Source organism: Sphaerodactylus townsendi, linkage group LG03, assembly GCF_021028975.2.
Source record: "Sphaerodactylus townsendi isolate TG3544 linkage group LG03, MPM_Stown_v2.3, whole genome shotgun sequence".
NCBI classification, from domain to species: Eukaryota; Metazoa; Chordata; class Lepidosauria; order Squamata; family Sphaerodactylidae; genus Sphaerodactylus; species Sphaerodactylus townsendi.
Window position 1 is genome coordinate 52,679,770 of NC_059427.1, and position 27,916 is coordinate 52,707,685.

The 27,916-nt window shown below is 44.6% G+C and overlaps 2 protein-coding genes across 9 annotated transcripts in view; both read right to left on the bottom strand.

Moving 5' to 3' along the window:
- Positions 1-27,916, bottom strand: part of GATA2 (GATA binding protein 2) — a 627,541-nt gene that overhangs the window by 362,172 nt on the left and 237,453 nt on the right. The window lies entirely within an intron of this gene.
- Positions 1-27,916, bottom strand: part of COL7A1 (collagen type VII alpha 1 chain) — a 120,506-nt gene that overhangs the window by 31,001 nt on the left and 61,589 nt on the right. For all 7 annotated transcript variants that reach the window (XR_007243934.1, XR_007243935.1, XR_007243936.1 and 4 more), the window contains 23 exons: positions 27,111-27,146; positions 26,872-26,916; positions 23,768-23,803; positions 22,760-22,804; positions 19,452-19,487; positions 18,376-18,402; positions 17,086-17,118; positions 16,740-16,811; positions 16,163-16,222; positions 15,761-15,796; positions 14,364-14,444; positions 13,081-13,116; positions 12,951-12,995; positions 12,367-12,438; positions 12,216-12,260; positions 12,069-12,095; positions 11,920-11,961; positions 11,592-11,672; positions 11,174-11,209; positions 11,010-11,045; positions 9,214-9,294; positions 791-826; positions 259-330 (listed from right to left, as the gene is read on the bottom strand). Coding sequence is in view for 4 of the 7 variants with exons in the window: in XM_048489746.1 (XP_048345703.1) it covers positions 259-330; positions 791-826; positions 9,214-9,294; positions 11,010-11,045; positions 11,174-11,209; positions 11,592-11,672; positions 11,920-11,961; positions 12,069-12,095; positions 12,216-12,260; positions 12,367-12,438; positions 12,951-12,995; positions 13,081-13,116; positions 14,364-14,444; positions 15,761-15,796; positions 16,163-16,222; positions 16,740-16,811; positions 17,086-17,118; positions 18,376-18,402; positions 19,452-19,487; positions 22,760-22,804; positions 23,768-23,803; positions 26,872-26,916; positions 27,111-27,146 (1,116 nt within the window). In the remaining 3 variants the exon portion in view is untranslated. The remainder of the gene's footprint in view (positions 1-258; positions 331-790; positions 827-9,213; positions 9,295-11,009; positions 11,046-11,173; positions 11,210-11,591; positions 11,673-11,919; positions 11,962-12,068; positions 12,096-12,215; positions 12,261-12,366; positions 12,439-12,950; positions 12,996-13,080; positions 13,117-14,363; positions 14,445-15,760; positions 15,797-16,162; positions 16,223-16,739; positions 16,812-17,085; positions 17,119-18,375; positions 18,403-19,451; positions 19,488-22,759; positions 22,805-23,767; positions 23,804-26,871; positions 26,917-27,110; positions 27,147-27,916) is intronic.

Sequence of the window (27,916 nt, forward strand, 5' to 3'; positions counted from 1 at the left end):
GACATCCGTTGCACTTCCTGCCTCTCTGGAGAGCTAGCAATAAAGCAGCCCCAAGTAATAAATGCACCAGTCATCAGCTCTCCTTACAAATAGCAGATCCACCCATAAACTTAGAACTTCATGTAAAATAGGTATTTAAGGAGGAGCATGGAACAAAAAATTAACAAAATCCTTTTAGGGAATAAGTGATCAGAACTCAGCCCCATAGTATGGGATATTGGTAGTGGATGTTGAACAGCTTTTGACCTCAATACTCACAGGCAACCCTGTAGGCCCCGGCAGACCAATTGGTCCAGGAGGCCCCTGTTCACCACGCAGACCAGGTAGTCCCTGCCAAAAGAAAAAGAAAAGAAAAAGAAAAGAAAAAAAGTCAGAAGACCCCCAGCTGGACTATTCCATCTCTTCTTAGGATATAGTAGCTGAGCTAGTGGCACAGAAGGAGTACTGGAGTAAATATGCTTCAGAACAGGCAAGATGGACAGTTGGATACCAGGAAAAGCAGAGAGTCTAGAGGCAACAAAAAGGACACATCACATTTAGGGGTTTCAAAGATCAACTGAAGGCCTTAGTTCCTAAGGGATTTTTGCCTTTAGCTGAAGTCTCAAGAAGCACAGGCCAGAGAAATGAGCAAGGGCTGTGTTCCAGGAGTTAAAGAAGTAAAAATTGATCAATAGTCTACTCTGAAATGTTAGTTTTCAAGCAGTATGCCACTATGGACACAAAGCTGCAGGAGGGAGCATCAGTGTTCGAACCCAATACTCATGTCCTGATTCAGAACTCTCATACTTACATCTCTGCCTGGGTCACCCTGTTTTCCTGGGTCACCCTAGGAAAAGAAGAAATAAAGTTTAGATATTATCAGGAGTCAGGGAATGCACCATGTTGCATACCTGCATTATATCAATAAAGCTTCTATGAGATGATATCCCCTAAAAACATGGCAGCATAACAAGAAGGGCTATTTCCATAGAAATTCTGTATTCCTCAACAGAATATTATGCAGCTGGATAATAACAGGGAACTTAAGCCAAAGGACCAAACCTTTGCATCACTTGTCACTGGGGCGTACTGCCCAGGGGAACATATGGGGTCAAATGTCCCCAGGCTGCAGCCATTTAGTCATGTGGGGGGCACAGAAAATTTCCCCCCACACCCCTCCCCCCCCGGGTCCATACACTGACTCTATACACTGGTCGTGGTGGGGGAGAGCAGCCGCCCATTCAGTGGTAGTAGGGAAGGGGGCGGAAAACTCAGATTTTGCACAGGGCTACCTTTTCTCTAGATATGCCTCTACAGACAAGGTCACTGCAGTCAACAGTTTACAAAGAACAACACTAGTGTTCCATCAACAAGTTGAAAAAACTTTGTGGTACCTCAATAGTGTGGTCTTTGTGTACTTGTTTCAGGGAACAATGACAGGCAGGTGAACCCCAATGGACAATTGTAGAGCCCAGTGGACTCAGGATCCAGTATGACTGAAATACTTTCATTTCATTCTTTTCTGCCTAGAATCTTAAGGCATCTAAAGCTGGCTTGCAAGCAAAAATTATCCATATCATTGTTATTGATCTGCCATAACTAATACTGGTTGAAACTTTCCCCACCAAGTTCTTCAGCATCTACAAGACACAAAATGCTGACTTTGGTGCCATAGAAACAAAGCTATTTTCTTTCCATAGAAAATATACTGGTTTTCATAACCTATGTGTTCAAGACATATGTGATCAAGAGAGAAAAGTTACTTAGGACTATGCAAGGACATCTAATTAATATGTGTAGCTCCTTTTTAAGAGGTAACACAACCAGGCCAGATGGAAGCCCAATTAAAAATGTTAGCCGTGTGCAGAAGTATGAAAAGCTGCACATTTCACAGAACATTACAGAACATATATGCTCTTTTTTGTTTCCACTTTATGCCACTTAGTCTAACATCTGTTCTGGATAATTTAGCAGAAATTATTATTGTAAAGGATTCAATGGTGTTGATGGTGAAGTAACCTTGAGTGCATTCCACAGCCCGGGCGATGGGCCAGATGCATCGGCGGAGACTTTATCTTTGCGCGGGAGATGAAGACTCCGTTCCCATGGGAAGCAGGAAGGGGGGATGGGGTGAATGGTGTTATAACCTGTGCTTCTGGCGGGAAGTGCCATTCCTGCCACTGCGTGTACTTGAGCTTTCTAAGATGTCTTAATAAATGGACTTTTACTCCCAAAGCCTTTTATTTCTGCGTCTATGGAATTCCTTACATTGTGGCAGGAATCCTAATTCATCTATATTCCTGTGCAGTGGACCTCTTGTCTGGCGATGGAGAGGTTGAATGTTACTGCGAATTGCGCGGTATTCCCCAAAGAGGGCCTCCGACCTTTCTCTTCTGGATCTGGAGGAACCGGCAGGAGAACGGGCCTCGCTGGTGACCTCCTTTCCGGCCCCTCGTGATCAGCACGAGTCTTCCCTTTTTTTAATTCGCTGGAACGAGGGACGTGACACCTACTATGGGGACTTCCATGAGTCGCTTGGGGCGCTTTCGTCCATGGATCGAAAGCCTGTGGATCGGATCTCTACCCGCTGCGGTGTGGATTAAGCAAAACCTCAGATGCAACCTGTCATGGAGGAGACGGGCTTGACCACCTTTCATGCGGCAACCCAGGAATCCATTGAACGATTCCTGGACTCGTATTTTGGTGATGCTCCCAAGGAACCACCGCGGCACAGCACTGGGGCCCGCCCAAAGCGACACCGGGACTCAACCTTGAATTGGGAGGGGTATCCGTATCACCGGCCCCCCCAATCGGACTCCCCTAATCCCCGTCCGGCGACCGCACCTGAGGTGCCTCGGGGAGCCACCGGGTGGCTACGGGCGCTACGGTAGTCTCCTCATGTCTCGCCTTCCTGATGACGAAGAGGCCCAAGAATGCCTGCATTCCCAGCCGGACCGGTTTCCTCTCCCACCCAGAGAAGACTGGGATGAGGAAGTGGGTTTACTCACGAGATGCCCAAGCGGCATGGAACCGTGAACGCCAGCTATGGGAGGAGTGAACGGGCACAGTTGCAGCAAGATGCGAAAACCTGCAGAGGGACCCGGGGAACAGCAACGCGAAAGAAGTCCAGCCTCGAGTTGGACCGTGCCAAAGACGCAGCAATCCAGCGACAATATGCCCAGAATCTGACAGTCCATGATAAAGTCCTGGAACATTCCAGACTGGATTTACAACGGCAACGCGAAAGCGTTCAGGCTCTGGCGCGACGCAAAGCGAGGAACTCACTGGAAGCCCTTAAACGAGGATCGAGAACTGGTTAAATTATGGAACGAGAAAAAGCCTTGCTTTGCATGCGCATTCAGGATGCATTGACTTCGCAAGGAGAGGGAGCTGGCTGGCGTTGGAGAGGGGAACTAAGGAGGCAGCAGACCAGGAAGCCCCCCAAGTTGGAGCCTATGCTGTTACTGATCGTAATGCCGGTGCCAGGGGGCCACGCATGCCTGGGTCCTGCCACCGCCTTAAACGCTCCAGCGACACCAGCCAGCGCCCCCGATTCCGGCCCCCCCCCGTTACAGCAGCTGCCTGCCCAACCACTGCTCAACCCTACGCGCCAACCACCCACCTCCAGCAGGCAGCCAAGAGCCGTCCGAACAGGGGCTACTATCGCCCCCCGATACCAGCCCGTTTTGATGTGGGACCGCTTCCAAACTTCCCCTACTTCCATCTTGCAACTCAATGCCCACTTGGAAGACTATGATGATTTACTTACCGGTCTGAGCTTGAAAAAATACACCGTGGACATCGGGCTCAGTCCTGGACGGGGCAGCAATGCCGACTGGTTGGTTCGTGGACTATTTTGGATTTGCAGGATGAGGGACTCTCGCTGACAGTGCCCGCTTATTCCTCCAAGCCTTAAGAGCGCGCTTTTCAAGATCCAGGCGCCGAGAATGAAGCTATCCGCACCATCAAAACCATCCAGCAAAGGCAACCGCCCGTTTGCAGAATTTGCCCGTGAATTTCGTCGCGGCGCGTTGCTGCGACTTCCTCCCTATGAAAGTGGCCTGAACGCATGAAATCGCGAATACTTCCGGATGCTGTGGACTGACGAGCTACGTGAAAGCGGTGTTTTTAATTCGGGTTCCTCGATGACTATTGTGCAGATTGGATCCAGTTGGGGTCCCAAGTGGCATGCCTCGTTTGGAATACGCTTCGTCCAAGGAGGCCGCCTATCCGCCCAAAACCACTACTGTGTCCACCAAGTCAAGCCCAGCCACCCCTACCTAAAACCACCCTCTCTGAGCACGCCGTCGCCGACTGATTGTGTCTTTACCGCGGAGGAGCCAGGTCATCTAGCCAACTGTCCCAAGAAACAAAAACCAACCGCCTTCCAGCTCACAAGCGCACTCCATCTGCCAAACCACCACGCAAGTCGGGGCCGCCTCCCACAGGCTCTGCGCTCTTAAAGCCGGTTACCGGCTACGCGACTCCAGAGGAGGGGAAGCAGCTGTTTGCCTTTCTTCAGCCCCCATGGACATGGGCCCGACTTCCCTGACGCCGGTGAGTGAAGGCAGCGCTCCCATTACTGTTCAAGCGATTTCTGGCCAACCCCGGCTAAACGACACTTCCTTCGCATTATAGCCTCGGCCCGCTTGTGTCGGATTCCGCCGGGCTGCTCCCACTGCTTATCGCGACCCCAGGTGGCAGATGCGAGCTAGGTCTGGACCGAATTCCTCTGGCTAAGCTCCATACCACCATTCACCCAAATGGACGGCAGCCCCCTCGAGGGCCGAAGGACCCGACCCAGGTACAAAACACAACCGGTCTCTCCTCCGTTGCGCCGACCATTGGGAGAGAAATTAGTTTTATTTTGGCGCCAGTGGCCAAACACTCCATAGTTTTGGGCATGCCTTGGTTATTGTTACATGAACCAAAGTTCATTTGGAAAGAAGCAGGATCCTAGAATTCACTGACCCTCCCTGCGTGTGAACACATGAATTGGGGAGAAAACCCAACGTCTTCCTGACACACACCCTCCCTGGCTTCTTCAGTGATTACTTCCCGCATTCTTATTGGCATCCCACCTGCAGCTATCATGAGTCTAGCCAGAGTTTTTCAGGAGCTTGAAGGAATGCGATCAGTTGCCACCCCACAGAGACACTGACTGGCCAAAATTGTCATACAACCAGGGGCACAACTACCCAAAGGTGCAGAATCTACCGCATGGAGGTCCCAATGAGGAGAAGGAACTTCGTTGGCCTTCTTGGACAAGAACCTTGCTTTCAGCTGGTTCATAATGGGCGGGAACTACCGTAAACACACACACGCTGCTCCCGTTTTGTTTTGTCAAAAGAAAGATGGGTCTTCTACGGCTTTGCACAGATTATCGAGGAATGCTCAATGCGGTCTCCCCTGTCCAATAAATATCCTTTGCCTTTGATCAAGGACCTTTTAGATGCACTTTCGGCAAAGGGCGCATTATTACTAAATTGGACTTGAGAGAAGCTTACTACAGAGATTTCAAGAATTGCTGAGAGGCTATGAACACCTGACTGCGTTTAACACAAAAAGTTTGGACAGATTTGAATATTTAATAATGCCATTCCGGGTTAGAAGTAGGGCCCCCAGAGCTTTTGTATATGGCCCTTATCAACGGAAGTTCTCCATGATTTACTGTACAAGGGAGTTGTTGTATACTTAGATGACGTTTTAATTTACTCACAAAACCATAGGAAGAGCATGAAATATTATTGGTTCGAGAGGTATTGAAACGCAACGCTTGACAACTCTCTCTTTGCCAAACCCTCCAAATGCTGTTTTCATCAGACCTCCATTGACTATTTGGGTTACCGGATCCATCGCCCGAGGGGCTTAAAAAATGGATCCTGCTAAAAAATTGATGCAGTCCTCCAATGGCCTGCACCCCCACCAAACCCGCAGAAGAACTCCAGTGGATTTTCTTGGTTTTGCTAATTTCTATCTCATTGACTTTATACCCAATTCGCTGAACTGACTTCTCCTCCTCGTCACAGGACCTCTTACGCACTAAGGGTAAAGATCCACTGTCCGCCAAGCCCGGGGCCCCCCTTTCCTGGTCTGAGGAATGTCAGAAACAGCCTTTCAACTATTAAAATCTCGCGTTTACCACCGAACCTATCCTGAAGCTACCCCTGACCCAGATCTCCCTTTTGTGGTTCCACGTGGATTAACCTCGGACAAAGCACTTGGGGCAGCCCTGTTGCAGAAAAATAAAGATGGTAGGCTGGTTCCGTTGTTGCTTATTTGTCTAAAAAATTCTCTGGTGCCGAACTCAACTGGACTGTGGGAGAACCAAAGAGAGCTGGGCGGCCATCAAAGTAGCACTCTCCACTTGGCCACTGGCTCACGGAGGGGGCTAAGCACCCCTTTTAAGTTTGGTCGGATCATAAAACCTGGCAGCTCTTTCCACCCCCCTCAAGATGTCCGCAAAGCAACTTCAAGTTGGGCCGATTTCTTTTCTCGTTTCTCTTTTACAGTTCATTTTTCCCTGGGCAAACCAACAAACTGGCTGACGCCTCGCTCATACCGAGGGGTGGAGCTGCCTCCTACGAGACATTCCACGCGACTGTTCTTTCCCCCTCCCAGTTGGGGTTGGCTGTCACCCGAACTGCAGACATCCGCTTCCTCGCTTCCCCAGCCCATTCTTCAGCCTGGTCTCTCGCTTTCCCTACTGAGGGTTTCGAGGAGGCGGAGCTGCGCGAGCCTCCGACGGAGGAAGGTGACCTCCCAATTGCGTTTGGAGAATGGCGCTTTTGGCGTGGGGATTGTTGGTACGTGCCTCCCCTCCGCGAAGCAGGTTCTTAAACGCTGCCACGATGCCCGTTAGGCTGGACATTTTGGCTTTTGAAAACTTCTGCATTTTAGCCAGCCGGTAAAGTTTCTGGTGGCGCGCAATGCTGCTAAAGACATTGAGGGCATACATTAAAGGCTGCTTTCGGTTTGTGCAGAAGCCAAAACCGCCATCCCGGGAAAGCCCCATGGGCTATTGAAACCTTCTCCCGGTGGCCTCCCGCCTCTTGGGAAGTCATCTCCATGGATTTTATCACAGATTTGCCCGAAAGTCATGGCAACCACGGTTTTATGGGTGGTGGTGGACTTGTTCTCTAAAGCTGAAGCCTCCATTTTATTCCATGTGCTTCCCATCCCCTCCGCTCCCTAAGTTGGCACGGCTGTTTATTCAACATGTTTACCGTCTCCATTCCGGCCCCCGTTAAGGTAGGTCTCCGACCATGCCCCCCCCAATTCATCTCAAAGAGTTCTGGAAAGCGTTTTTTGGGGTTGTTGGGGTCAGCCTCGGCCTTCGCCGCCCTCTACCATCGTTCAAAGTGGACGGGCGCAGACGGAGAGAACTAACAGAACCCTAGAGCAGTATTTACGCTTGTTACACCAACTATCACCAAGACAATTGGTCGCGAAGCTTATTTATTCCGTTTATGGAGTACTCTCTACAACAATGCGTGTTCATAGTAGTACAAAGAAAACCCCCTTTGAAATTGTGATACAGTGCGTCGCTTCCTTTCCGGCCGTTTGCCAACAACTACCCGCGGCAGCTTTTGGACCCCCAGAATTTCTTTTCTACAATACCGGATTTCATCCCTAGCCGAGGGATGGAAGTCGGTCCAGACCGGGCCTTTACAACAAGCAAAGGACTCCCACAAAAACTGCAATGGGATAAACTTACCGCTTCGGTTGATTTTCCTCCTGCGTGTGGGCTCTTGGGTGTATTTATCTACAAAAAAAACCTCAGAGACGTGCATAAATATTCCAAACTTGGCTGCAAGAGATTTGTGGGACCTTTTTCAGATTACTAAAGTGATTAATGATGTCACTGCCCGCTTTTAGGGATTGCTGCTCTTAACTCTCTTTAGTAAACATCCATCCTGTCTTCCATTCCAGCTTGCTCAAGGAGGCTCCCGCCTCGATGCCACTTTTCGGCACGAACTTCCCGCCGGAGAGTGCCCCACCGGGACTATTATTGATGGCCACAAGCACTACGAAATTGGACGCTTATCCTGGACTCTCGCGCTTTAATCGCGGCAGCAGAAACGCTATGGGCAATATTTAGTTTCTTGGGTGGGATATTCCTCTGGGTATAATCAATGGGTTTATTCCGGTAAATATTGAAGTCTCCCCACCCTTTATTTCTGCTTTCCACCGCTCCTTTCCGCGATAAACCTGGGGGAAGGGGTCTTCTTTAGGGAGGCAGAGTGTAAAGGATTCCAATGGTGTTGATGGTGAAGTAACCTTGGAGTGCATCTCCACAGCCCGGGCGATGGGGCCAGATGCATCGGCGGAGACTTTATCTTTGCGCGGGAGATGAAGACTCCGTTCCCATGGGAAGCAGGAAGGGGGGATGGGGTGAATGGTGTTATAACCTGTGCTTCTGGCGGGAAGTGCCATTCCTGCCACTGCGTGTACTTGAGCTTTCTAAGATGTCTTAATAAATGGACTTTTACTCCCAAAGCCTTTTATTTCTGCGTCTATGGAATTCCTTACAATTATTAAAGACAGAATTATAGTAAAAACTTTATATTCAACACTGGATTGTCCAGAATGCTCAGTTAACTAGCACGGTCTAAAAAGGAAGCTCTTTAATCAATGCATATGCACTGAATGTTATGTAATTTACACCTATGCCTATAATATAATATAAAGTTGATTTACTGGTGTGGAAATAGCATTTAAAAATGGACTTGTATTACAAAGACAAATCAATATGAATAAACAAAGTTATACAAATTCATGCAATAAGAATCAAAATCAAAACAGGAATTTATAGGTAGAACCAGCCGGCATGAGATTTTCAATAGTGTCAATATTCTATTAAGAGATTCTGAAGTCCTTGTTACCTCATTAAACTGAATGGACTTAAATTAGATTAATTTTGCACAGGAGTGTACTGTCACAAAGTTAAATGAAAATCAAAGCACACATATTACACCAACCTAACTTGCTCTCATAAATGCTATCATTTGACATATTTTATATATTTTTTTAAAAAACTGAGACTAAAAGAGCAGCAACCATCACTACAGACACTAATAAATAAACAAAATAAGCACACAAAACACTGTGTGGTATATCTTGGCAGCAGCTCCCCTGAATGGTTCTGCATTCTAACAAAGTAATATCACGGTTTAATTGTGGTTGTTTACCATTCACCTGTTTACTGGGTCTTTCACTAAGCCTTACACTTACCCTTTGTCCTGCAGGCCCAATTTGCCCAGGTTTTCCATCTATCCCATTTCGACCATCCAGACCTGGAGGTCCTCGATCACCCTAAAAGAGAATTGAAAGGCACAGGAATTAATTGAGCTCTGTGTTTGATGTGATCACTTGGGAGTTGGATAGCAGAGCAAAGTGCAGAGAACAAATTCCAAAAACCACTGTGAAGATGGTAAGTCTTGAACTTTCTCTAACAAATCCAGTCTTCATTAGGGGTAAGCCATTTCTTCAACTCCTGGTTTGACTAACTGCCATAGAACTCTTTTGATTTCCTGTCAATCATCAGTGCAGTTTGTCACACCAACCTATCACAGGTAAGCCTTTAAGTTCCAGTCTGCCTTCTTCTTGCACCTTCCAGTGGTTTTTTTTACCTATTCCTTATAATTTTCTCATGTTGACTAAAAACTCATTTAGACACAAGCTGTTGTGAATTAAATACTCCCTCATGTGGAAGAAGTACAAGCCATGCCAGCTAGACCTGTGGAACAGATCAAGGAGCATGTGAGTAAGTTAGAAAAATGAGCTCCTTTTCCTCACATGCTCCTCTGCTCACCCTCTTTTCAATCGATTGTCCAGTGTTTATCATTTTGGCAACTCTTCATCATGTTTCACTTTTGTGGAGTACAATCACACAGTTTTAAATCCTGACCCAGCAACTGGCACTCTGATGCTTTCCCAGAGCAAACTAACCAGCTGCTCTGCACACAAGATGTCCCACTGCTTTCCACTAACTGTTTATGCAAACGTTTCCATTGTATTCTTTTCTGCAACAGGACCCTTCACATGTTTTGCTTTCTTGTTTTAATGCAATCTTTAACAAATTATTTTATAACTCTTCCCAGTTGTTTCTGACTCACCTGCAATCTGATGCAGCTTCATCCTTACAATAAAGGATGGGATGCCAAGGGAAAGAAGGGGAGTAGGAAGAAGATCTCTAGTTTTTTCCAGATCAATAAAATTCCAACAGAGTAATAATTCCAGATATAGTAGCAGTGGATTACTATACCTAATCCATCCAGAGCTGGGTAGAAGTCCCCTGCCCTAAGTGGCACAGAAGATTTTTCAAGAGTCGTAATAACTCTCACAGCACTATATCCATGAAGCTGTGATAAAACTCTGTGATACAACCCAGATATCTTCTGCTTCTTGGAAACAGGTTTTGTCTAAACTGTCAAATAATATTGTGCAGATCCATGGCTGTAGACCCATGGATACAGACTCTCCAGTAAGGTTACCACGGTTCTCTTTTATCTAGTCACAATGACTGTCCTTGATGACAGAGGCAGATTAGCAACCAATCTTTTATCTATTTGAGTCCTAACAGTATTTCTTTAAACTATGGATTAAACTAATGAATACAAATGCTGAGTCCTTGACAAAGGAAGTTCCTTTCAGCCTTTCAGTCCAGTCGTTACCCAACCACTCTTCCTCTGCCTCCTGGTGTCCTCTCCACTTCTCATCTATTCAGCTCCTCCTTCTTCAACTGTCACCAACTGACTATCGCCTTTGCTCTTTCCCAGCATTCTGCCTCCTCCCCTTCATTTGCTTAGCATTCTGTGATCTTATACAGGAGAAGCTTGTTTCAGTAGAAAGCAAACGTTCCACAGTATGCCAAATCCTGCCTCAAATCTTGCATTTACAAGGGGGAAATCATTACTGAAGCACGGGCCTGCGTAGAAATTCTGAAGGTTTCTACGGTTCTTGCCACAGTATTACCCTTAATAGCAAAACCTCCTTTGACACGTGACAAAAGTTCAAAACTCTCTTACCTTTTCTCCTACAGCACCTCGGTCTCCTGGGTCACCCTGCAAAGTAGAACAGCACATAATGGAGATAAGATTTACAAATGCCTATCTGGACATAAGATTCTCCAGGAATCACAGGTGCAGTGGACCATTTTGCTTCCTTCCAAGGCAAAAATTAGTAGACTTACACGGACTCCAGTGGGTCCTCTGGGGCCTTCAATTCCCTGCAAGAAAAAGAAAGAGGACTCTGCAATAGGAATATGAAGAGGGGGTAGTTGGCCTTTGCTTCCCATGCCGACATTCTTATCCCACATTTGGGCCATCCAATCTCCTCATTGCTGTGTTATGCCTTGTAATCAAAAGACAAAAGCCTTCCCTATGTGTATTCTTTCCATTTTAGCAATTCCTCTATCCATTCCCATCTTTACAGCTGATAAAACACTTCTTTCATGTTCCCTTCCATAGCTACTGTTCTCTAGCAGCCCACATTCAACTTGCTTTACTCCAGGGCCTATCTGTGCTCTAGTTTACAGTTCTCTAGACTTTGTTTGCTGTAGCTCTGAACCTCTTGCTTGCCCTCCTATAATCCAACAAAATGGTACCCACCCTTTCTCCAGGCTGGCCAGGTAATCCAATTTCTCCTCTCACACCTTTCATCCCATCCTCTCCAGGGTCTCCTGGGTCTCCCTGGGAAGGAAACAGTTAAGTGACTTGTTAGAAAATAGGTCAGTGTAAATTTCACATGAACTAACTCCTATCATAAACTATTTCTGAAATATGTGCTGAATGTGCTGAATGACTGACTTCTGTCAACCGCTATTACATTGCAAAGAACACTGCTTTGTCTTTCCATGCTGACAAGAACACTTTGGATTTATGGATTCTAGTATTCCAACAGCTCCCATTTTGTAGGTGCAGGAATCCTATAGATTACCTTCTCGCCTTTCTGTCCTCCTATTCCATTTCCTACACTGACCTGCAGAGCAAAAAGAGGGGGGAGGGGTAGAAACAGCAAGTCAGATTCTTGTAGAATCAATATAATAAAAATGGTACCAGAGCTGGGGAGTGAAATATGGAACTTACTGTTGGGCCTGGTGGTCCAGGTTGCCCCTGCAGGGATGGAGGAAGGGTGAGAGGCATAGATTAACCAATCTAATATCATCTTGGATCTAGCTCATGCAAGACCAAAAAAGATTCAAAAAAACTGGGACAAATACCACTGCAACTTACAGGATCCCCTCGGTCACCCTTTGAGCCTGATGCTCCAGGACTACCCTGAAAGAGGAAAAAACAAGATGGTAAAGACAGTGGGTAATAGACGGTAACTGGTGCTGCAGCATGGTTTGGGGAAAGGTGGGGGGAGAGAGAAATGTTATCTCACGTTTCTTCCATCTTCACCAGGGTCCCCCTGGTCCCCCTTCTCACCAGGGAGCCCTCGATTTCCTGGCAGACCCTATGGTAAAAACAGAAAAAGAAACCAATGGACCATTTTGCTTCCTTCCAAGGAGTGAAGGCTTATGGAAATGGCTAAACTGGAATGCCCCCCCGACATTTTAGCAAGATGGAGGCCCTAACACAGTGAAGTATGCTCTTCTTACTGACAGGAAAGCAACATTTTCCAGAACTGTCCCAAAGCAAGGATGGTCAGTATATGGATGGTCACAGTATATGGATAGTCCCCTCTTCCTGGAACCACCAATCAGTGCTAACATTTCATGCCAAGTCTAGGCAAAAAGGGGTAATGGAAAAAAATCCACACCAGTTGTTCTACACATTCAAGGCATTGGTTCAGAAAACAGAAGATTTTACATGAGGGGATGACAGAAGATATACTAATGAACCATTTCACTCCACACTACGTATATCTGTGCTTGCAAGACCCTGCAGATATTTCCCATAACTGTTCTGAGTTTCTGTTCTCACTTAATATGTCATTTTCTTGGGTGATATGTTCACTCTACTTACCCTTGGACCTCTTTCTCCAGGTTTGCCAGGTGTACCTGGCTCGCCCTTGAATAAAAAAAAGAAATGAGAGAGGTTATTAAAAGTTAAAACACAAATATCTGAGTGAACAAACTGTCAGGCTGTCACTTACTGGAGCTCCTTCTTCGCCTCCGTTACCCTTTTCACCCTAGAAACAAAGAATCCATAGTGGAGAATTAATCATCAGTTTCATTGCCATCAAACTCAACCACAGCCAGCCCTCTGTTTTAAGTCAAAGTACCTCAAATGTAGGACCTCTTTAAATACCCATAGACCCTGGTCTGGGACCATTTTATTTTTGGGATGACCTCTCCCTATATACCCCTCAAGTGGCATTATGCTCCACTGGAATTAGCCTTTTAGTGATCCCTGGCTTTAAAATAATCTGGCAGTCTTCAACTACAGCCCTGTAGGGCCTTTTTGGCTCAGGCCTAGTGGAACTCTTTGACTAATGAGACCCATGCCCTATAGGACTTAGCCCAATTCCACAGGCCATGGAAGACAGAGATATTCCACCAGGTCTATGGCTGAGGACAGCGATAGTAATACATCTCAACCTGGCCTCCTCTCTCTTCCCTTCTTTTTTCTTCCTTTCGTCTTTCTCTCTTTTCATTCCTTCCCTTTTTCCTGTTTCTTCCTTTCCCCTCTTTGTTGCACAGTTTAATTAATGTGCCATCTATTTATAGTAAGGTAAAAGTAGTCCCCTGTGAAAGCATTACTGACTCATGGGTGACATCACATCTCAACATTTACTAGGCAGACAATGTTTATGGGGTAATTTGCCATTGATTTCTCCAGTTGTCTACACTTTACCCCCAGCAAGGTGGGTACTAATTTTACTGACCTAGCAAGGATGGAAGGCTAAATCAACCTTGTGCAGCCACCTGAAATGACTTCTGTCAGAACTGAACTCAGGTTGCAAGCAGAGCTTTGACTGCAGTACTGCAGCTCCCCACTCAACCCCACAGGGCTCCTTAAATAGTACATTTTAGTTTAGTTTTGTGATTTTAGTGATCTTTTAAACCGTGTTATTTATATGGGTGTGTGTAGTCAACTGCCCTAGGCTCAGCATGCTGGCAGGGAGTGGGGGTGGGGGGGTGGGGTACAAATAAAATAAAAATAATATATTTCTTCTACTTATGATATCTTTCTTCTACATACATCCATGAAAAGGAATCTGATTCTCAAAAGTAATGTGCTGATGTTATCACAGCATTTTGATGCAAAGATATTCTTGAAAATCGTGTAAACAGAGTACCTATTCTGGTTATATCTGCTTTATCTTCAAATGGCTTGCCCATTTTAAAGCATATATTCTGCTGTAAACAATATTGCATTTGCCCTGCCAGCCTATACTTCTACAACAAGAGAGAAAATCCCTTTTCTCACTCTTACCTCTTTTCCTCGCAGACCACTTGGTCCAGGCAGCCCTGATCTTCCTGGCTCTCCTCTCTCACCTGGTTCTCCAGGGTCACCCTAAATAATGGAAACAAAGGTAATAACGTTATATTGCTCCCAAGAAAGAAAGATCTTCAGACAGGCTAAAACCACAGATCATCACACATACATCTGGGAGAACTAGATGTTTTTATCCAAATCCTCACTCAAGATGCTTAAATCCCAAATAACTTGGGACCATGATACCAGAAGGACCACCTTCTGCCATATGAATCTGCCCAGTTTGCAGGTCTACATTAGAGGCCTTTCTCCAAGTCCTTCTGTCATCTGAGAGTATGAATGGTAACTTTTCAGTAGTGATGCCCCATTGATAAAATTACCTTCCCAGAAATGATCACGAGAAGTCAAAATTGCTTTCACTTAGGCACTAAGTTAAGACTTCCAAGTACAATTTCCCAGGGTTTTTATGGGCTGATTTGAGTTTCTGCTGTTCTTATTAATGTTCGATGCTGTTGGTTTTTATCTGGATTCTTTTGCTTGTAGCTGCTCTTGGATTCTGGGTGTTATTTAACAGTTTGCTCTTTATTTGTTTTAACCTTGATTTTATTGCATATTGCTCTGTGGACTTCCAAAGTAAAAAAAGTGGCTGAGAAATTTTCTAAATAAATAAAACAAATAGATATCAGGTAAGGTCCACTATCAGACGTCCAGAATGGTGCAGCAGGCAGAGTATTGACAGGCTGATATTCATATCCATTCTCAGCAGTAAAACTCATGGGATGATCTCAGGCCAACTGCTCTCTCAGGATTGTTTTGAGAAAAAAGGGCAACACCTCCTGCTATTTCTAATCATTTGGAAGCTGTGGGTTTACTTTTACTGGCCACAGTTTTGATAGTGAACTTGCTGTACACAGACTGTGTTGGGATTATCATTTCCTTCCTCCCTGTTCATATCTTGTAACAGGAGCTGTACTCCTGTACAGCAAAAACTCTAAGATGCCTGTGCTTTGCGGACCAAAAAGGACCTCCCACCTGATCAGTTAACAAACTTAAATAACCTTGCCTATTGGACAAGTGAGAGGAGTAACCCACCTTCTGTATATTCACTTCAAATGATCAAGAATTTCTAATGTATAGGCCTAAATATAAATGTAATGATAAATGAATGTGCCCAAAGCCTGGGTCTTTTGAACTTGAGAAGCTCAGCCACACAGTTTGTCTTTCTGTAAATCACATATTCTAGAGGACACAAAGAGGACAATGAATTCCTAGAATTGAGCCAGACAGAACCTAGCTCACATTCTTAGCATACATACCCATGCAAACCCCACTCAGTCAATTCAGCACCCCTATCCCTGTTCTTATGCTCCCTTCAATGAATGCACAGTAGTTACCTTTGGTCCTGTTTTGCCAGAAAGTCCAACAATCCCCTAGTTATGAAAAGGGAAGAGACAGATGATTAATATGGTTCTGTATCATTCAGTGAAAGCAGAGTCTCCTAGAGCCATCCAATGAGGGTGGGAAAGGGGGCAGGGGAAACTTAAGGAAGTACTGATGTTAAGGTCCAGAAGCCTCAGATCTGCTCATTGTATGTATGTACTGCTATTGGGAGCCAAACCACTGTACTCATATCAGGCTACTGAACCAAACACTACCAGGCCGGGCTTCTAGCCTTCCATCAAAGAGCACAAACTGACAGGTCCCTTTTCCTTGCAGCAAAAAGGGAAGTCATTACAGCTTTCAGGAAACAGTGTAGTGACCTAGCTCTAGACTCAGGAAATGAGTATATGACTCACTCTTTCCCCTTGTTCTCCTTTGGGGCCAGGTATGCCAGGGAGACTTAATCCAGGAGAACCCTAAGAGGAAAACAAAACCAAGTCAAAATAAAAATCTTTAAAGAGTACACAGTCACTGATGTCATATCTTTACTTTCAGATTAATCTCACTTATGTTGAGATGATTCAAAAGTCAGCCTTGGAAGGACTCGATTATTATTACATAATAATCTCAAAGGGCAGAAATCTGATATAGAATCTGATGAAAAATCTTGTGTAACGGCAGAAATGCATTCTTCATAGATGGATAAATCCTGTAATTACCACTCACCCAAAAAACAACCACCATCTAATGCCAATAAAAGTAAAGGCCAGGAGCCGGCAGCGGGAGGCCCAGGTGGGCGCTGCAGCGGCAGGAGCTGGCCTGATGCCATGGCGTCTGCTGCCAAGCTCTGCCCTCTAGGCCTCCCTGCTGGTAGGCTTAAGTGGGATGCAGGGGGGTTAGGGGAACTGGGAGCTGGGCCCTGGGCCCGATTTTCGCCCAGTACACCTCTGCCAGAACATGCTTTCATCCTCTTTGAACATCAAATATTCTCACACGCTCTCCTTTGCTTCCAGGCTCTCCACTGGGTCCAGATGGTCCCTCTGGTCCAACAGGACCTCTTTCCCCCTAGAAAGAACAGAGTAATGTCATCAGTCCTCCCAAGTGGTACACCAACCCACTGCTTGTTCTATTTTTTTTATGAAAGACGAACATTACTGCTTGCTAAAGTATTGTCAAAACCCAGATATGAAACCATCAGAAAAAAAGGTAAGATAGGGCCAGGAGACTTTTTGCAAGGCAACTTTCCCAAGAAAATATAAAGTCAATTAGGTCATACTTATATTCTATTGCACATTCTGCAGATCCCTACTTCAGAGCAGATTTGTTTCCACAAAGTTACCTTGTCCCCTTTAATTCCTGAGATGCCGGCAGCCTAGAAAAGACAAATAAGAAAAGAAGATGCTGAGGTCTTGATGCCAGGCAAGCCTATAAAACACGGGGCCATTTTTGTAGGGATCAGCTGCAGTCATAATCTTGATATCATGTACAGTCCAGCCTCGTGGAAAAAAACAAAGGTGAGATGGAGGCCAGTCTTAATTCAGTGGTTTGATATCAAGAGGGTCTGTCTGACACATGACATTTTTTCTTCTCCTGCATTAAGAATGCAGAGCTTCAGACATCAGCGCTCCTAACAGCACAGCCAATCACACCAGTAACCCCCTGTTCAACTATTAAGGGTCCTCAAACCTCCAGAGTTTCTTTGTTCTAATTTCATCACAACAGCCTAAGCTCTTCAAGATTTGGAATGACCCTGTTTTAATTTCATCAGCACTGCCCAAAACCTATCAAGTCTTGGGCTCTCCCAGGTTTTAATCCCATCAAATAATTTTCCACACTATTGTCCATGCCTGGGAATGGAATTTTGCTTTGTCCCAGGAAGACTGCCTCTCTTATCATTGCGAGAGGGTCGATTTTTCTTATAACTAGACCTCCAAATTCCTTGGCGCTTGACTTTCCTCTTTGCATCCAACATCATTTTCTGTAAGAAGTGCTGGTCATTTCTCTCCTGGTCTTCTCAGATCTCTTCACTTCTGGAACAGTAAAGTTCACTGACCAATTCTGTGTGCTTTTGAGAGTATTTTTATTATTTTTGATCCCATCCTTCTTTGCCTCAATTCTGGTTTTGAGTGGATTTCTTAGGGGATGAATCTCTGTATACACTCATGGAGAATCCCTACCCACTTCTTATATTGCTGGTCTGTATGCAGCTAATTCCCCCAAACATTTTGAGTAACAGACTAGTTGGAGTAAAATTGACAATGTCACCCAGTTACAGGCTGTGTGGAAACATCTAATGCAGGGGTCTGCAACCTGTGGCTCTCCAGATGTTCATGGACTACAATTTCCATCAGCCCCTGCCAACCTGGCCAATAGGCCATGCTGGCAGGGGCTGATGGGAATTGTAGTCCATGAACATCTGGAGAGCCACAGGTTGCAGACCCCTGATCTAATGGAAATGAGCAACTCTCCTTTTCAACAGGACAATAAATAATTCAGGCCAAGAATGACACAAGCAGTAAAAAAAAGAGCAACAGTGAACTGGGAAGAATTTATCCTTAGGGAAACTCTTTCTTTCTCACACACACACACAGAAATATACAGTGGCATTCTTACATTACAGGGCACTCACCGGAATTCCAGGTTCACCAGGCTCTCCCTGAAAAAGGATTGAAGAGAGATGAGACAGCCCATAAATATTACAACTATTTTACAAGAAATTTGCTATAAGTGATCTCTACTTGCAATCTCATTAGTACATCTACCACAGACCAGACTTTGTGGGTAGTGTGTGTGCGTGGGGGGGGGGGGGGGGGGAAAGAGTTACTCTTTCAATTTTTAGTTGTTGCATAGAAACAGTTAAATTTTTTATCTCAACAAGTTCAAGAAACAAGAAAGACCTACTCCATTTAGCTCTGCCTGTTTTTTAACCAGACTTTCAGAACCTTGTAGGCCAGGCTTGTAGAAGCCAAGTACAGATCACTAGCCATATGCAGAAGTTCACTAGGGGTTCACCAAATCTACTGCCGCCCGTCTGACAGCAAAAGGGGAAGGGGCGCTGAGATGTATCTGGCAAGTCACAGTGTATAGTTGGCTGGCTTCATTTGGCTTAGTAGGTTACACATTGCGTATACCTCCCATAGACAAAGGAGATGCTCTGAATCCTTACTTTTGTCAACAGTGCTCAGCATTCCTGAAAGACAAAAGATGCTGCACTCTGGGAAGTGAGGAATGCTTTACTTCTGGGACTTCTCCAAAGCTACCCTCCCAACGACCCACAGGGGGACTGGTACAGCTCTATAGATTTGCAGGCCCAAAGAACAGAATGGTGTATGTAAATGAGCTTTGCCACTTAGGAAAAAAGTTACCGAAACTAAAAGTCAGAGTTTTCCTCTGAAACACACAAACAGGCAGGCAGGTTGGTATATCCAAGGGGTAATCCACAGGATAAAAGCTTTTTAGATGTTTTCCAATGTGACTCTGGCTGCAGGATTTGCATTATTTCTGCAGTCAACGTTCGTATGTCTGCATGGTAATGAGGGTTATACATGGTGATGCCAGTCAAATGCAGCGTAGGCACATGATTGTCAAATGCAACATTATTTCTGCAAAGAGCAATGACTGCTCCAATTTTCAGTCCCCTCAAGCTACAACAGCTCTGCGCTGAAGACACATTTTATGTTTGGAAGTACATCAGAAAGTACTTGCCTTTTGTCCTGGGGAACCAGGTGGTCCTGACAAGCCCTGTTCCAGAGATCAAAAAGAGAGACATCGATGACAAACTTGGTGACTTCCCTGAGTCTCATATAAGCATATATAGAAGAACACAAACATTAGCCGACTGTAAAACAGACTCTTCTTCTAAAAGGAACACCAATGGGAAGCAGAGCCTTGTAACCATGCCAGGATCCAAGCAGGAATAAACCAGAACAGTGTTTTAAAGTCTGTTTTCACTTGTGTCAGTAATGACCAGGTACTTGCACAAAGGGCTACCTTTACCTTTTTTACTTTTCCCACTTGTATTATTGTAAAAAAGCACCTCCATGGTTTGATAACCACTCAGATACCCCCATGAAATGTCACCTGTTTGTCCAAGTCCTAAACACTAACCGCAGCTTGGACAGAGCTGTGCAAAGGTCCACAGGACATTTTTTTTAAGGCTACAGGAAATTGTTCATTCCCACAGGAAAACTTCTGAGACTCGAAAGCAAGGGAACTATGCAAACCTTGAGCTTATATGATTGAATTAAAAATATTTCCCAACTCAACAGAACTAAAAGCAGAATAAACATATTTATTTACTACATTTATAGTCCACTTTCCTCAATCAGACTCTCCCACTTACTTTAAGCCTTTCCTTAAAAAACCCAGTCACATGATTGCTTTTGGGTATCCTAGTGCCTTGGTATTGCCAAGCAAATAGGCTCCTTTAGAGATGTGCTGAATTCATGATATGCGCAACATAAATAGAAAAATATTCAACAAAGATTCAGAACTGAGGAGCCGGAACTCTGTCAGGCAGTTGTGAAGTGGCAGTGGAAAGATGCAATCTGAAGCAAAGAAATGGTAGGCAGAAGATGGTGAGGAACCCCATCCAGCTGTTTTTCCTCATAATGTGACAAACCCATGGCTCAAAATTCTCCTGCAGGCAAAGTGGCCAGGGAAGGAAGCAGAGGAAAACCAGCAGATTAGAATAGGGTTTGGCTCAAAAAGGGCTGCTGAACTCTTATTTCACCCACTGCTTTTTTTCTGCGCCTTTATTTTGGCCAGTTTGCTTCTAAGTAGATTTCTAGGCACATGTATGCATTTTCCCTCCATAAAGGCATTTCTAGGCACATGTATGCATTTTCCCTCCATAAAGGCATTTTCCCTCCATAAGGCACATGTATGCATTTTCCCTCCATAAACTTTCAGTTGTTCATCAGATATACATTGAAAATGCTGGGGGGAAGAATTAGGACTAATAAAAGGAAACACTTCTTCACGCAATGTGTGATTGGTGTTTGGAATATGCTGCCACAGGAGGTGGTAATGGCCACTAACCTGGATAGCTTTAAAAAGGACTTGGACAGATTTATGGAGGAGAAGTCGATCTATGGCTGCCAATCTTGATCCTCCTTGATCTGAGATTGCAAATGCCTTAGCAGACGAGGTGCTCAGGAGCAGCAGCAGCAGCAGAAGGCCATTGCTTTCACATCCTGCACGTGAGCTCCCAAAGGCACCTGGTGGGCCACTGTGAGTAGCAACGTGCTGGACTAGATGGACTCTGGTCTGATCCAGCAGGCTAGTTCTTATGTTCTTAGATATGTAGTTCTGATCTTTGACATGGTATTCTTCTTCTTCTTCTTTATCCGTTTAGTCACGTCTGACTGTTGGATACTCTGTAAACCAGTTGCCTCCATGCTTCCCTGTTTGCCACAACTTCTTTAAATTGGTTGATGTTCATACCTATGTCCCTCTTAATGGTTTCCAACCAACGAGTCATTGGCCTGCTCCGTTTTAGTTTACCACTGACCATTCTGAGTAGCATCTCTTTTCCCAGTGAATTTGTCCTCATCTCATGTCCGAAGTAGGTCAGCTTCTGTCTAGTGATCTTGTTCTCCAGGGACATCTCTTGGTTAAAATGCTCCAGGACAGCTTTGTTGGTGACTCTAGCAGTCCAGGGGATTTGTAAAAGTCTTCTCTAACACCACAGCTCAAAGACATCCACTTTTCCTCTATCTGTTTCTGTCTGTGTCCCTGTCTCACAATCATATGTCATGATCGGGAACACGATGGCTGTTATCAATCTTTGTTTGGTGGTGACTGAGACATCTTTGCACTTCCATAGTTGGTCCATACCCACCATGGCTGTGCGCCCAAGGGCTAAGTGTTGCCTGAGCTCTGCTGTTGAGCCGTCATTAAGATGGATGAGGGATCCAAGGAAAATGAAGCTGTCAACCACTTCCATTTTTTCATTGTTGATTTTAATATGGACTTTATTGACAGTGGTCATGATCTCGGACTTTTTGATGTTTAGGTGAAGTCCCATCTTTTTGCTTTATTCTTCTAATTTCAGTACCAGTTTCTTCAGATTTTTCCACCAATTTTCACCCCAATATTTAAGTCCAGCTTCCTCATGATCACTTCTGCATATAGGTTGAACAGAAAAGAAGAGAGGATGCACCCTTGTCTACTACCCTTTTTGATCTTGAACCAGTATGTGTCCCCATACCTGGTTCACACTGTGGCTTCTTGGTTACCATAGAGTGATTTGATCAATTTGATTGGGTGTATAGGCACTCCTAACACTCTCAATGCTTCCCAGAGGTTGTGCTCAACACAATCAAAAGCCTCAGTGTAGTCAATGAAGCATAAGTAGAGCTTCTTCTGATACTCCCTTGCCTTTTCCATAATCCATCTCAGGTTTGCAATGTGATCTCTGGTGGCGTAGTGGTTGAGCAGGTGCAGCAGTGGCGTAGTGATTAAGAGCAGGTGCATTCTAATCTGGAGGAACTGGATTTGATTCCCCGCTCTGCCGCCTGAGCTGTGGAGGCTTATCTGGGGAATTTAGATTAGCCTGTGCACTCCCACACATGCCAGTAGGGTGACCTTGGGCTAGTCACAGCTTTTTGGAGCTCTCTCAGCCCCACCCACCTCAGAGGGTGTTCGTTGTGAGGGGGGAAGGGCAAAGAGATTGTAAGCCCCTTTGAGTCTCCTACAGGAGAGAAAGGGGGGATATTAATCCAAACTCTTCTTCTTCTTCCTCCTCTGCCCTTGTGCGGTATGAATGTTCAGATCCAGCCACAGTCAGGGAAGTTCAGCATGTTCATCACCATCTTTTTTCTTTCCCTAATGCTTCACTATTCCTCAGCTCAAAATCAGCCTCTAAGCTACTAAACTGCCCGAGTTAAATTCTGCTATTACAAGTAGCCAAGAATATTGCTACCACAACCATCAGAAATTGGAGTGGTTGGCTGCTGTCCAGATTCTGCAGAATAATTACATATTGAGGTTAGGTAGCGCATCACACTCACATCTCTGCCTGGGGGACCAGAGCGGCCTGATGGACCTTGCTCTCCCTAAAACAACAAGAACATCAAATCAGTTTCCACTCAGCATGCTCATTTAAAATATTTACATAACACCTCTTTACTGAAGTTCTCAAGGTGGTTCTTAATTAGTTCACTTACAGTGCAATGTTAAGTACTGTTACTGTGGTTTCAGCCCACTGATTTGAATGGCGTATAGTGGTGTAACTCTGCATGTGATAGCACTATAATTCACAGCCTTTCCACAAAAATGCTTGACATGGTATAAATGACAACAGATACCAATTTAAATTATAAAATATTAAACTACAATAATATAATGACAGGGGGAAATAGGCTGAATATAGAAAAATGTTAAAAGCGTAAGAAAATATTGTCAACAATTAAACAATTCCACAAACTTCAATGACAAATTGAAGAGCAAATCAAATAGTCAGACTAGTAGAACAGATGTTATATGCATCAATAATACCATTCAGTGATGAGAGTTTTTGCTAAATTCATGGGAATTTAAAGGCACAATATAAGCCAGGGCAAATAAAAATGTCTTCACCTTGCCCTTAGAAGACTAGGTGCCAGACAAACCTCTCTGGGAAGGGGATTCCACAACTACAGCTCCATTAAAAAATCCCAGTTCCTGTCGCCTCCTCCTATACTTCAGAAAATTGAAATGTACAGAAATGGAGCTTAGATGTTAAACTTGATGGGCAGGTTAATCTGGAAGAATGTCATCCAGGCAGTTAAGCTCATAGTCCCCACTGATGACAAAAAAACAACAAAATATCATCACCCAGCATCCAACTTCAAAAAGAACTAAATGCATGTGAGGATAGTCTGGAAACTGTCAGAAGAAATCTGTGAGGTACCTTAGGCTAAGAGATACTAACTAGTTCAATGAGAAGGAATTTGACCCTAAATCTCCATTATCTAGTTTCAATACTTGAACTATAACAACATACAAACTCTCCCAGGACATAGTATGAATCAATGCACCTTCTCGCCTTCAGAGCCAGGGGATCCACGATCTCCCTACAATGGGAAAAGAAACAAGAAAAAGCACATTTCTTAGAGATTAAGGTATCTCGGTGCTTTAAATAAAACATCATTTGACACCAGCCAACATTTCTTCTCCTTCCTGCTTCTCTGAGAGAAGGCTGGGTTATGTGTTTGCTTCCAAGGTCACACTGCAACAATTCCCAGCTGAGCATAAACCTATTTCCAGTGCACATCTTTAAGAACCCTTTAAAATGAATCCACCAGTTCTGTTTTGCAAATAGATGTGAAGTTTGAATCCTAAGGAAGACACCAGAAACTCAGAGACACAGCCATCACTTAAAGTACTAGAGTACCATCAACAAACAGAAAACAGGAGCTGGGAAACTTGCAGTCTTGAGTAACTAGTGCCATTATAATTACTTTGGTCGATGAAAAAGGAACTATGAAAAAGGAACTATCAACAAAATTGAACTACTGCTACTGTTATATGTTTAATAGTTTAATAGTTTAAATTTCTGATGAAAACCAATAACCAGTAACAGTATTACTGCAGTATCTGCAGTAACAGTATCTTCGTATATGACAAACAAGAAAACAAACAATAGAACTTATGTGTTACCCGAAGTGGTGGGAGTTTCTCCCTTTGGGAGTCAGGAATTAGCAAGAGCAGACTCTTGGCTTAGCAAAACGTCGGGGAACTTGTGACATTGTTTGCTTATGTTTTATAGAAATCAGCTTTTGCAAGAAACTCCACAGGAAAGCAAATAAAATTTTTTTAAAAGGGATAATGGGGTCCACAAGCACACAATAATCAAAGCAGCAGGACACACACACTGTTCTAGGATATAAGCAGTTTTAAGTGGATAGGTCTGGAACAGATGAGGGAGTTGAGGATGCAGGAGTTACAGTCACTTGATCTTAGAGCAGAATGGTCCAATGAACAGAACTGAGTGACCCGCATTTAGCTCTGGAAGAACAACACATTGTGGAACAATATCACAGACAGAGAGGTGTCCAGAGATATTGAACAAGGACCACTGGGAGAGGGGAATTCTCATAGGGAAAAAGGAACCCTCAGGGTTTTGCAGAGTGGCCCTTAATCTCCCAGGACAAAGAAAAGTCCTGCCTTTCCTGGGAAAGATAAGAGGCAGACAAAAACCTTAATGGTTGGGTCATTAATCTAATGGTTTGAGGCATCAGCTTGATGTTCCAAGATTGGGAGTGCTTGCAAGGGGGAAGGTAGCTGATAGAATTATAGCTACAGAACGATGGCAGTGCAAAAGAGGTGATCAGTGGCGAAGATACCAGGGGACCGGGGTGGGGGGGGGGAGAGCTGCGCACCGGGTGCACGGTTTTGGGTCATGTGGGAGGGGCGGAAAATTCCACCCAGACCCTTCCCCCCGTGGCCCCCCTGCGGCTCTCCCCCCTGCAGCACCCCCCACACTTACATTACAAACCGAGCAGGCTGGAGAACAGGCTTCAAAGGCCCTGGTGGGAACTACATTCCCCAGGAGACCACCAGGGCCTTTGAAGCCTGGAAGGGAACAGGCCTGTTCTCCAGCCTGCTCGGTTTCTAAAGTAAGTGTGTGTGGGGGGGGCGCCACGGGGGGACCCCTCCCACTTACCGCGACCCCTCCCCGCGACCCCTCCCACTTACTTTAGAAACCGAGCAGGCCGGAGAACAGGCTGTTCCCTTCCAGGCTTCAAAGGCCCTGGTGGGAACTACATTCCCCAGGGTCTCCACTGTTTTGTAATTTGCCCTCATCCCTTTCTGTCCCTCCAAAAATATATTTCCTCCAAAAATATATTTTTATACAAGTGTGTCCCAACAACTTCTCTATGGGGTTTCCCTATGGATCGAAGCCTGGCATATATCCTTGGAGCGAATACAATCTAAATTTTTATATAAGCTTTTTGGGGTCCCCCATTGCGTACCCTACGCCGCCCTCTGCCTCGAGGCAGGATTACACCTCTTGGAAACAAAAGCATGGTGGGCCACCTTTAAATTTTGGATTCGGTTATGTTTCCTTAACAACCCTAACAGTCTCATTTATTGCACCCTCCACGAACTTCAATCTTCTACCTGGTGGGCTCATATCAAATCAAAGATTTCCTCCCTGGGTCTTTCTTGGGACCAGCTCCTTATGCTTTCTCCTAGCGAGATACAACGTTGTATCAAGGTACGGCTATTCGATCAGGAACACCAACATCTAGTTAGTAAAGCAAGGAGCTTGTTCTCTCCCCTCCATTTCAACATCATGCCCGGGAAATGCAAGACAGCTGCATATTTAAACATCTTGTCTGACCCTAAGCTGAGGTGGCTATTGACCAGAGCGAGAACCAACACATTTCCACTAATCTTTTCCCCAGAGAGATTCACGGTACCTTCACAGCAAAAGCGTACCTGTGAATACTGTCAAACCTCTGAGGAGTCATTGGAGCACATTTTATTAATTTGTCCAAAATTTAACGATTTTAGACCAAACCTGTTTTTAGGGGATCCCTTACTGGTCCATCCAAGCCTTTTTAATCTTAAATTGAACTATCTTCTGAATACAGAGAATCCCAAGCAACTGGACATAGTGGCCAAATTCTTGCTCACTATTACAAAATGATTTCCTGGTCTCCTCTTTCGCTCTGATGTATGCATTTTTGAAACAGGAGTACCTGTTTTATCTTGTAAAACTGTATTTGGATTACTTAGTTCTGCTATGTTTTAATGCCTAATAAAGGTCTTTGAACTTGAACTTGAACAAGTGTAGCATTCAGAGGAAGAGATGGAAATTCAGGTTGTACTGTGCCTTACTTGGGCAGGTTTGATATTAATCCAAATTGGCTATCATTTCTGGCAATGTTGGGAGAAATGCAAGACAGAGCAGACACATCACAAGGAAAAGGATGCAGGAGTCATATTTAGTAATCAAGTGCTATAAAGAGAAAAGCATCAACTGATGTATATACACGTGTGAAACAACCCTTGACTTAGTAAGCTGGGCCTAAGGAGAATGCCTGTTATCATCCACATCTAACAGGAGAGTCTGCTTCAACAAGAATCTGCCACCATCACCATAATATAATAGCTACCTCCTCTAGTCTCTTACCTTCTCTCCAGGTGGTCCAACCTCACCAGGCTGCCCACGGTCTCCCTATTACAAAAATAACAGATGTGTCAGCAGAATGAATTGATCCAAATGATTCACCCAGAGATAGGAATGCAAGTGAAGGTGAAAAAACTCATTACAAGATTACCTCAGGACTTTACCATAATACTGTGTAATCGATTCATAACACTCTATGAAGGAAAAGTGCATTACAAATTTGAAACATCATCCGTTCCCACCTTGCTTCCTTGTTCACCTTGAGGTCCTCTAGGGCCCTAAAATAAGAACATTTTCATTTTAGTGAGGAGTCTGCTAAAGTTTTCATTAAGACAATCACCAAGGGTAGGATACTGAGAAAGCGGGTCAAGATTATGACGATAATTAAAGGCGCAAATTAGAAATGGTAAGGAACGTTCTTTGCAAGTGCGTTTTTAGTATACTAAATGAATGCAGAGCATGGTATGAAACAGACTTTCAGTCTTACTTGGGAAGGCTCCTTCAGTTCAAACTGATTAGACTGAGATTGAACTCTTCCTATTCCCTTGCTGAAGGCCACAGAAGTTTCTGATTTCTGCCGTGGGGGTCATCTTTGCAATTTTTAAAGAACTACTACTGATTGAGGGGTAATAACAGAAATGAAGCAGTTGTGGAGACTGGGATCTCTCCTAGTTTAGAAGGACAGTTAGAATTGAAGTGCCATGGTTTCTTTTTTTTTCTTTTCTTTCTCCCCTCAATTTTGCCAGTTGAATTGAAAGGATCTTGGGATCCAAGGACCCTTGCAACACTTACAAATTGTCTTGAACACATGATGCTGTCAAATGCTGGGACAGACCATTGGTCTACAAAGGTCAACTCTGTTGTCTAGTCTGACCAGCAGCAGCTCTCCAGGGAAAGGACTTTCTAGCACCTGATCTTTTCAACTGGAGATGCTGGTGACTGAACATGGGTCCTTCTGCACAGACAAAGATACAAATCCCAGCCTTTGTTACTGACTGCACACATATATAAAGGTACATCTTGCCTTGTTGTAGCCCAAGAAGGAACT